The sequence below is a fragment of the Staurois parvus genome, unplaced genomic scaffold (genome assembly GCF_062004578.1).
Source record: "Staurois parvus isolate SC_StPar_1 unplaced genomic scaffold, SC_StPar_1.0 ptg000377l, whole genome shotgun sequence".
Taxonomy (NCBI): domain Eukaryota; kingdom Metazoa; phylum Chordata; class Amphibia; order Anura; family Ranidae; genus Staurois; species Staurois parvus.
The window spans coordinates 1,664,160-1,675,000 of NW_028318173.1; the positions used below are offsets into that span (position 1 = coordinate 1,664,160).

Sequence of the window (10,841 nt, forward strand, 5' to 3'; positions counted from 1 at the left end):
GGAACTGCAGTCTTGCACCACAAAAAGAAGAAAACCAGTAGTAGGATGTGGGAGAAAAACCACAGTGCATTTATTTTGATTGTCAGCTCCATCTAATGGCCACATATCAATGACGTATCCAACATCAAGGCTTTATTCCATCAAAGACCTTGGCCTTGGTACCTTCCCAGAGAACTCCAAGTCTAACTCATTTCACCACTCAAGACTCTCCAAAGTCTTACCGATAGGACTAAGCCTTGAGTGTTGAAATGCATTAGAGTAGGAGGTCTCTTGGAGGGGACTAAGGCCAAGATCTTTGTTGGAATAAAGCCTTGATGTTGGATGCGTCATTAGTTTTCGGCTCTCTATTCTTTTCTTTGGAGTCGGTTTTAATTTAACAAAGACCTTGGCCTTGGTCCCCACCCAGAGACTTTCAAGTCTAACACATTTCACCATTCAAGGCTTCGTCTTACAGATGGGACTAAGCCTTGAGTGGTGAAATGCATTAGAGTGGGAGGTATCTTGGTGGGGACCAAGGTTAAAGTATACGCTGGATTAAAGCCTCGATGTTGGATACATCATCGGTGAGCTGCTGTTTCCTCTTTTCTTTGGGGTTGGCTTTAATTTAGCTAATACCCTGGCCTTGGTCCCCACCCAGAGACCTCCTATTCTATAGCATTTCATGCGTTAAAGTGTAAGGTCTCTAGCAGGGGACCAATGCCAAGGTCTTTGCTGGATTAAAGCCTCGATGTTGGATATATAATTGTTGAGCTGCTGTCTGTTCTTTTCTTTGGGGTTGGCTTTAATTTAGCTAATACCCTGTCCTTGGTCCCCACCCAGGGACCTCCCACTATATAGCATTTCATGTGTTAAAGTGTAAGATCTCTAGGTGGGGACCAATGCCAAGGGCTTTGCTGAATTGAAGCCTCGACGTTAGATACATCATCGGTGAGTTGCTGTCTCCTTTTTTCTTTGAAGTCGGTTTTAATTTAACAAAGACCTTGGCCTTGGTCCCCACCCACAGAATTTCAAGTCTAACACATTTCACCACTCAAGGCTTAGTCTTACAGATGGGACTAAGCATTGAGTGGTGAAATGCATTAGAGTGGGAGGTCTCTTGGTGGGGACCAAGGCCAAGGTCTTTGCTGGATTAAAGCCTTGATGTTGGATATATCATCGGTGAGCTGCTGTCTCTTCTTTTCTTTGGGGTTGGCTTTAATTTAGTTAATACCCTGGCCTTGGTCCCCACCCAGAGACCTCCCACTCTATAGCATTTCATGTGTTAAAGTGTAAGGTCTCTAGGCGGGGACCAATGCCAAGGTCTTTGCTGGATTAAAGCCTCGATGTTGGATACATCATGGGTGAGCTGCTGTTTCCTCTTTTCTTTAAAGTCGGTTTTAATTCAACAAAGACCTTGGCCTTGGCCGCCACCCACAGACTTTCAAGTCTAACACATTTCACCACTCAAGGCTTACAGAGTGGAAGATCTCTTGGTGGGGACCAAGGACAAGGGCTATGCTGGGCTTAAGTCTTGATGTTGGATAAATCTTAAAGCTGCTGTCTCGTCTTTTCTTTGGGTTGGCTTTAATTTAGCAAAGACCTTGGCCTTGGTCCCCACCCAGAGACCTCCCACTCTATAGCATTGAATGCATTAACGTGTAAGGGTCTCTAGGTGGGGACCAAGGCAAAAGTCTTTGCTGGACTAAAGCCTCAATGTTGGATGTGTCATTGGTGTATGGCCGTCTCGTCTAAATATATATTGAAAGAGAAAGATTAGACTGACTCATGTGTGACGTAACATGCTAGTCAAATGGGATTCAAGGGGGGGGGGGGTTAAGTCATTAAATAAAAGAAGACTTGAATTAAAGCTTCAGAACTATTATCTAATTACAAGGCATGGTTGGATCTTGGCTTTGAGCTTAATTCATTTTGAGAGGTACATTTGGATGCTTATTACACAGGCCTGGATGGGTATCGAAAATCCTCTCGAGCAGGCCGAGCTAATATAAGAAAAACTCTTCAGACAAAGTAAGATAACACAAATCCAACGAAATACGAGTGCGACGTTAATTAGATATAAAATGGGCGATATGGAATTGAAAATGATGGGGTTTTAGCGCCATGATACAAAATATTTGTACTCAAGCTACATTATCATACTTTGGATATTGGAATTGCGATCCGATGATGTTCTCAATCAGCTAATGCAGGTTTTCGAGGATGTCTTCTACTGTGGTGGATGATGTAGGAGCACAGAATATGTCTGCTGCCATCTTGGAGGATCTATGTGTGCCACAACACCTGGCTTAAGCCTCCCCTTGTAGTACAACTCTGCTTTAAAGTGATTAAAAAGGTAATTAAAAAAAAAAAAAATAATAATAATAAACATATTATACTTACCAATGGTATTGCACAGAACGGCCCCAGGAATTCCTCTTCTGGGGTCTCCCACCGGCGCTCTAGACTACTCTTCTTCTGTATGTGCCTCCAAAGCAGTTGGCTTATTATGGAGGCACACCTCCAGAGCTGGGCTGTGTGTTCATAGACACACAAAGCTCGGCTCGGGCCCTGTCCCCAACTCCCTGCTCGAGGATTTGATTGACATCGGCAGGAGCCTCCCGTCTGTCTCAGCAGTTAGCAGCAGAGAGGAGGACAGAACTCTTCCTACAGAATCTGTCCTCCTCCATGAAGCCGCAGAGAGGTTTGTCTCTGCCCCACACCACCCCCGTCTCAGCCGTTAGCAGCAGAGAGGAGGACAGAACTCTTCCTACAGAACCTGTCCATCTCCATGAAACCACGGAAAGCCTCGTCTCTGCTCCCCCCCCCCCCCATCTCAGCCGTTAGCAGCAGAGAGGAGGACAGAACTCTTCCTACAGAACCTGTCCTCCTCCATGAAACCACGGAAAGCCTCGCCTCTGCCCCCTCCCCATCTCAGCAGTTAGCAGCAAAGAGGAGGACAGAACTCTTCCTACAGAACCTGTCCTTCTCCATGAAACCACAGAAAGCCTCGTCTCTGCCCCCCCCCAACCCCCCTGTCTCAGCAGTTAGCAGCAGAGAGGAGGACAGAACTCTTCCTACAGAACCTGTCTTTCTCCATGAAGCCATGGAAAGCCTTGTCTCTGCCCCACCCCAGCCCCCTGTCTCAGCAGTTAGCAGCAGAGAGGAGAACAGAGCTCTTCCTACAGAACCTGTGCTCCTCCATGAAGCCGCAAAGAGCCTCCTCTCTGCCCCACCCCACCCCACCCCCCTGTCTCAGCAGTTAGCAGCAGAGAGGAGAACAGAGCTCTTCTCACAGATCCTGCGCCTCTCTGTGCAGTCGCAGCACCCCTTTGTCAGCACCTCCCTTAGTCTCAGCATTCAGCAGACTCCAGCCCTCCTTTGGTCTTCCTCCAGACCCTGTACTTTCTGCTTCCCAGCTCCGCCTCTAGCTTCTTCCCAGAAGCAGCACAAGGTAAGGGCGTTGACTTCTGATGGTGGGAGGGGGGGGGGGGCTCTTGACATCTGATATAAAGGAGACGTGGTTGGGTGCTGTGGACATCTAGTCTTACAGATGCAACCGGCCCTTTGAGGGCAACCCATAATGCCGACGTGGCCAGTTATTAAAATCGAATTTGACACTCCTGGCCTCAGGTGTTCCACTCACTCGCAACACCTGAGCTAAATAATTTGGGGAGGTGTCCACATGCCATTGGCCATATGGAATATTTCTTGGATTCATATGCAAGGAGACAGTTATTGCCTCAATTAAGCTGGGGGAAAAAAAACAACTTACGCGTCTATAAACCGTCTGTGGTGACCAGAGATCCTAGAATGTGAGCCATCTTCAAAAGGTGGGTCTCGAAGCACCTTGTAGTGAATGGAATTGCACTTTGCACACAAGGGACAATTAGGCACTGAAGTGATCATAGCTGCATCAATCTCCATTTGGTTGTCCTTGGTGTGGATCTGGATCCCGAACATCTCCACTTTAATGAAGTTCAGCTTAATCGTTAGGGGAACGTCACAGAAGATCTTCTGAGGTCCCAAGTGCAAGATCTCTCCACTGACCAAGAGTATTCTGACGTCCACCTCGGCTCCAATCGTGTCAGATTCCGTGGTAATAAATGTCACCCAGATGGTAAGAGTTTGTGGGACCACCGGGTGTGGAAACTCCAGCTGCAGGTAGCATCCATGAGGTTCAGTGCATGCGGGAGGGACAGAGTTGTCGTTGGCTCCAGGGCTCCACGTACGTACGCTTGTTTCACATGGCTGTTCCACGTCAGGCCGTCCTAGAATACACACAATCCTCACTTGAGATACGCTACAAAATAATTATTCAGTTAAAAAAAAAAACAATTTAGCCCCTTCAATATCGGGCATTTCAACCCCCTTCCTGCCCAGGAATACACAGAATCCTTACTTGAGATACACTACAAAATAATTATTCCATTAAAAAAAAAATTAACCCCTTCAATACCGGGCACTCCAACCCCCTTCCTGCCCAGGAATATACAAAATCCTCACTTGAGATACGCTACAAAATAATTATTCAGTTAAAAAAAAAATTAAGCCCTTTAATACCGGGCACTTCTACCCCCTTCCTGCCCAGAAATACATACAATCCTCACTTGAGATATACTACAAAATAATTATTCATTAAAAAAATAAAAAAAAATTAACCCCTTCAACACCGGGCACTTCAACCCCCTTCCTGCCCAGGAATACACAAAATCCTCACTTGACATACGCTACAAAATAATTGTTCAGTTAAAAAAAAATAATAATTAAACCCTTCAATACCGGGCACTTCTACCCCCTTCCTGCCCAGGAATACACAGAATCCTTATTTGAGATACACTACAAAATAATTATTCCATTAAAAAAAAAATTAACCCCTTCAATACCGGGCACTTCAACCCCCTTCCTGCCCAGGAATACACAAAATCCTCACTTGAGATACGCTACAAAATAATTATTCAGTTAAAAGAAAAAAAAAAAATATGCCCTTCAATACCGGGCACTTCAACCCCCTTCCTGCCCAGGAATACACAAAATCCTTACTTGAGATACACTACAAAATAATTATTCAGTTAAAAAAAAAAAAAATTAAGCCCTTCAATACCGGGCACTTCTACCCCCTTCCTGCCCAGGAATACATACAATCCTCACTTGAGATACGCTACAAAATAATTATTCATTAAAAAAATGTAAAAAAAATAACCCCTTCAATATCGGGCACTTCTACCCCCTTCCTGCCCAGGAATACACACAATCCTTGCTTGAGATACACTACAAAATAATTATTCAGTAAAAAAAAAAAAAAAATTAACCCCTTACCTACCGGGCACTTTTACCCCCTACCTGCCGAGGCCAATTTTCAGCTTTCAGCGCTGTCGCACTTTGAATGACAATTGCGTGGTCATGCAACACTGCACCGATGTAAAATTTTTATACGTTTTTTTCACACAAACAGAGCTTTCTTTCGGTGGTATTTAATCACCGCTGAGTTTTTTTTTTTTTTTTGCTAAATAAAACAAAAAACACCTGAAACTTTTGAAAAAACACCCCCACTTTTCTTCATTTCGGGTATAAAATTTTGCAAATAAATAACACTACACCGATGTAAAATTTTTATACGTTTTTTTCACACAAACAGAGCTTTCTTTCGGTGGTATTTAATCACCGCTGAGTTTTTTTTTTTTTTTTGCTAAATAAAACAAAAAACACCTGAAAGTTTTTTTTAAAAAAACGCACTTTTCTTTGTTTCAGTTATAAAAGTTTGCAAATAAATAACCTTTCTTAATAAATTTAGGTCAAAATGTATTCTGCTACATTTCTTGGGTGAAAATAATAATAATAATTGAATTTGTATTTTTTTTTCATGTTTCTATTATTTTTTTTTATTTTTTATTACATTTTTTCCTTTTTTACTATTTTTTTTTTCAGCACACAGTGACCAAAACAATGCAATGTTACTATAGTAACATCAAACTACTCTGGGCAAGTGATCAGGATTTTTTTTTAGTTTTAACACATTATGATTGCTAATACCGATGTATTTAATTGATAAGCGATGAGCAAACTGTTGGCGCTATATAAATCCTGTATAATATTAATAATAATATTTGCAATCAATATCAATTGTTACTGAATGAAACTGATAGATTCAGTCTTTGGTTGTGATTAGCTGTGATTGGGCAAAGCTGATCACATGATACAGATGGTCTGTGATTGGCCCTGTCTGTATCATGTGACTGCTTTGACCAACATAATTGTATACAATGGATGGCATGACAGGAAGCCATCCATTGTATACAATTGACATGTGCTGTGATTGGTCACGGCAGTCACATGACACTGGCAACGGGCCAGTGTAGCGATATGTAGACACAGCCGGTGACAGATCGCGCCGCTGCGTGGCCCCGCACCCACGTGAGCGGCTCATTTTGACACGACGTCATAGGTCGCCCAGTCACAACGGCGAGTGAAGGTGTTAATCAACAGATATCAAATATTTCTTATTCACTTGAATACTTAATATTGTAAATTTCTATAATTTTTCTATGGTCGATTGTTTTATTAACCTGATTTTTTTTTTAAATAAACAAAAAATTGTAGTTCTGGAAATGATTGGATTTAAATTACAATTTTAACCCCTTCACGCCTAAGGGTAAAACAAATCTAAAAGCCTAAGTAAAATTTGACAACTTTGACCCGCGTTACTAAAACTGTACATATCAGCGCAACTGCTTTGTACATCCGGGTGGATTATATCGCGTTTTTTTTTTTTCAGGACAAATTGCGCTTTCATTTGATGGTAAATGGTAAGGGATATCTCCTGATTTTTAATTTTTATTTTATTATTATTATTATTATTATTTTATTATTTATTATTTTATATTATCAAAGGAAAACTGGCCCAAAATAGTAAAAAAAAAAAAATTATTTTATATTTTTTTTCATTTAGCTGTGTGTTTCTTGTTCCTACCATAACCTACCACCAAAGAACAACCTAAAATACATTTTTATACATTCTTGACGATGGCAGCGATACCATATATGTGGATGTTATTGGTTGTTTGTACCCGGAGTACGGCCCAGAAACAATAGTGCAAATTTTAATTTTTTTACCTAAGGCTCCATGCACACTTGGGGGGGGGGCAGGGGCGGACTGACCATTTGGAAACTCGGGTACTACCCGAGGGCCCGGGGTCAGTAGGGGACCCCATGAGATGCCCCTGGTACCTTTATCATAGGCTTTTTTGAGTTTGGGCAAGGACACAGGGGCCCCATGATCCCCTATTGCCCGGGGGCCCCATGAGTTATCAGTCCACCCCTGGGGGGGGGGGGGCGTTTGGTAACGTTAGCTGTGTAAAGTCACGTTAAAAACGTCAGTTTTTCAGCTTTTTTTTAGCATTTTTGCAGTACCGTTTTGCTGTATTTTCCAGCGTTTTTTAGCATTTTTTTGTCCAAAAAAGTATAAAACACCAGTTTGTGGTGTTTTACCGCGATTTACCGTGTTTTTCTAAAACTCCTTTAGAAACCCACTAGTCCTGTGTTTTTTTTCCAGCCACAAAACGCTGATTCCAGTCTATGTGTGCATGGACACATAGGATAACATGCTGGGGGGTTTTACTGGCTATAGAAAAAAAAACATCAAAAGCTAAAAAAGGTGCTGTAAAAATGTCCTGTGTGCATGAGGACTGATACCAATTTAAAAAAAAAAAAAACCCTGACCTTTGACCCAGACCTTGAACTTCGACCCTGACCTTAACCTCAACATTAACCCTGGCACTGAACTAGATCAAACCTTGATCTAGGTATTTTTTCTTTCTTTATCTTTTTTTTTTTTAGTTTTTTTTTTCACTCTACAAGGAGAGAGATACAATGCAAAAAAAAAAGGGGGGGGGGCTTCACAGTGACTGATCACTGTGATAGCCAATCAGAGGCTATCACAGTGATTATGTGACCCGGCACTGCGCTGCTTTAACTGGTAATTGCGCGGTCATGCAACACTGTGAACAAAACCACATTTATATTACTATTATTATTATTATTACAGTATTTATAAAGCGGCAACAGTTCGCTCAGCTCTGTACATTACAATACATTATATCTTTTTTTTTCCCCACAAAGAGCTTCCTTTTGGTGGTATTTGATCACCACTGGGTTTTATTTTTATTTTTTATTGTATAAATAAATAATTTTTATTTTTTATTATATAAATAAATTTTTTTTTAAATTATATTTTTGAAAAACAAAGAAAAAATGTTTTTTTTTCATATTTTCTGCAATAAACCATACCCAATTCAAAAACAAATTACAAAAATCAAATTTCTTCATAAATTTTGGCAAAATGTATGCTGCTGCATGGTTAAAAAAAAATCGCAATAAGTGGGATATTTATTTGGTTTGCATGAAAGAGGTCTACAAACGATGGGAGATATATTGGATTTTTTTTTAACTACTAATGGCAGTGATAGTGCGGAGGGCAATCTGACACGAAATGATGCTGGGGGTGGGCGGGGGGGGGGGGAACTGACTGACGCTTGCATCACCGGTGACACGAATACAGTGATTAGTGATAATACTGTACACTACCAATGTACTACTGACATCGGCTGGGAAGAGGGTAACACCTCGGGGTAACCCATATGGAAGAAAAATATATTTGAAATATATTTTAAAAATATTCTTCCCAAATATATTGACATATATTTGAAATACTACAATTTTGGCCGTGTTCAATATATATTTCAAAATATATTTCAATAAATATATATATATACTGCATGTTGAAATGCATTTTTATTACAAGATATATTAAAATTAAAAAAAAAATACATTTTAAATACTCTGTATGTCTTTAAAAATACAAATCTACATTTTTGGAATGCATTTACAAATATATATAAAAATATATGTTAAAATGACTTTTTTATATGTTAAAAAAATCTGAAGAATATATTTAAAAAATATATATTTTTAAAAATATATAAAAATATAAAAATGTGCAGCAGCGGGGGGGGGCATCGGGATTGATTGAAGAATATAACCAAATAGAATAAATTCAAATTCGAATAAAATAGATTAGAAAAGAATAGAATTCAATAGAATAGAGTAGAAAAAAAACAATAGAATATAATTCAATTGAATATAATAAGCTATAAAGAATATAATCGTCTTCCGTCTTCCGAAATTCGAATGTCGAACAGAATAAATTCAAATTCTAATAGAATAGATCAGAATAGAATAAAAAAGAATAGCATACAATATAAAAAGAAATAGAATAGAATTCAATAGAATATAATTAAATAAACTATAAAGAATATAACTGTCTTCTGAAATTCTAATTTCAAATAAAATAAATACAAATCCGAATAAAATAGATTAGAATAAAATACAAAAGAATAGAATAGAATGGAAAAAACAACAGAAAAGAATTCAATAGAATAGAATAGAATAAACTATAAAGAATATAACGATCTTCTGAAATTCATATTTAAAACAGAATAAATTCAAATTTGAATAGAATATATTAGAATAAAATATAAAAAAATAGCATAGAATGGAAAAAACAATAGAATAGAATTCAATAGAATAGAATAGAATAAACTATAAATAATATAACAGTCTTCCGAAATTTGAATAGAATAAATTCAAATTCGAATAGAATAGATTAGAATAAAAAATAACAGAACAGAAAAAACAATAGAATAGAATTCAATAGAATAGAATAAGCTATAAAGTATATAACCGTCTTCTGAAATTCAAATTTCAAATAGAATAAATTGCAATTTGAATAGAATAGAGTAGAATAGAATATAAAAGAATAACATAGAATGGAAAAAAACAATAGAATTAAATATAATAGAATAGAACAAACTATAAAGAATATAACCGTCTTCTGAAATTCGAATAGAATAAATTCAAATTTGAATAGAACAGATTAGAATAAAAAAGAATAAAATAGAAAAACAATACAATAGAATAGAATAAACTATAAAGTATATAACCATCTTCCGAAATTCGAATTTCAAATAGAATAAATTTGAATAGAAATAGAATAGAAAATAAGAGAACAGAACAGACTAGAATAGACTAGAAAAAAAATAGAACAGAACAAAATAGAAAGAATAGAATATCAAATTTTGAATAGAAAAAAATTTGAATTCGAATGCAAATTTGAATTTGAATGCCGATTTCAATTTTCGCTCAAATTGAATTAAAATAGAATCGATTGGAATTTGAAAACGAAACCCGAAAGCAAAATTGAACAAATAAAAAAAATTTATTGAAACAAAATTATTTAAATAACGAATAGAAATAAAAATTTTTTTTTTCGTTCTACACATGTCTACCTGTTGTTCATTCCTTGTGATAGCAATAAAGTTGATCAAAATAAAAAAAAAAATTAAAGGTGCAATGTTAAAAAAAAGTTAAAATTAAGATCTCCTCCACTTTTAAAGCACCGCCTATGGAGATTTTTAGGTACCGTAGTTTGGCGCCGTACAACGGGCATATGCAATTTTAAAGCGCAACATGTTGGGTATCTCTTTACTCGGCGTAACATAATTTTTTGTATTTTATCAAAAATTGGTTATTATATTGTTTTTTTTTTTGCATTAAAATTCATTAAAGTGTATTTTTTCCCCAAAAAATTTGCATTTGAAAAACCGCTGCACCAGTATCGCGTGACATAAAAATATTGTAACACCCACCATTTTATTCTCTAAATAAATATATAATGTTTGGGGGTTTTAAGTAGTTTTCTAGCAAAAATAAAATGCTGTTTTCTTTTTTTTGTAACATGTAAGAAAGGAATGTCTTGGCCTGGACTGGAACTGGTTAAGTCTTGGCATGTTTGGTATCTATGTATTTGA

General features: G+C 37.7%; 1 protein-coding gene across 1 annotated transcript in view; it reads right to left on the reverse strand.

Moving 5' to 3' along the window:
- The window catches only part of PAPPA (pappalysin 1), a 396,585-nt gene that overhangs the window by 189,101 nt on the left and 196,643 nt on the right, over window positions 1-10,841 (reverse strand). The window contains exon 7 of the mRNA XM_089685526.1: window positions 3,752-4,247. Within this exon, the coding sequence (XP_089541652.1) occupies window positions 3,752-4,247 (496 nt within the window). The remainder of the gene's footprint in view (window positions 1-3,751; window positions 4,248-10,841) is intronic.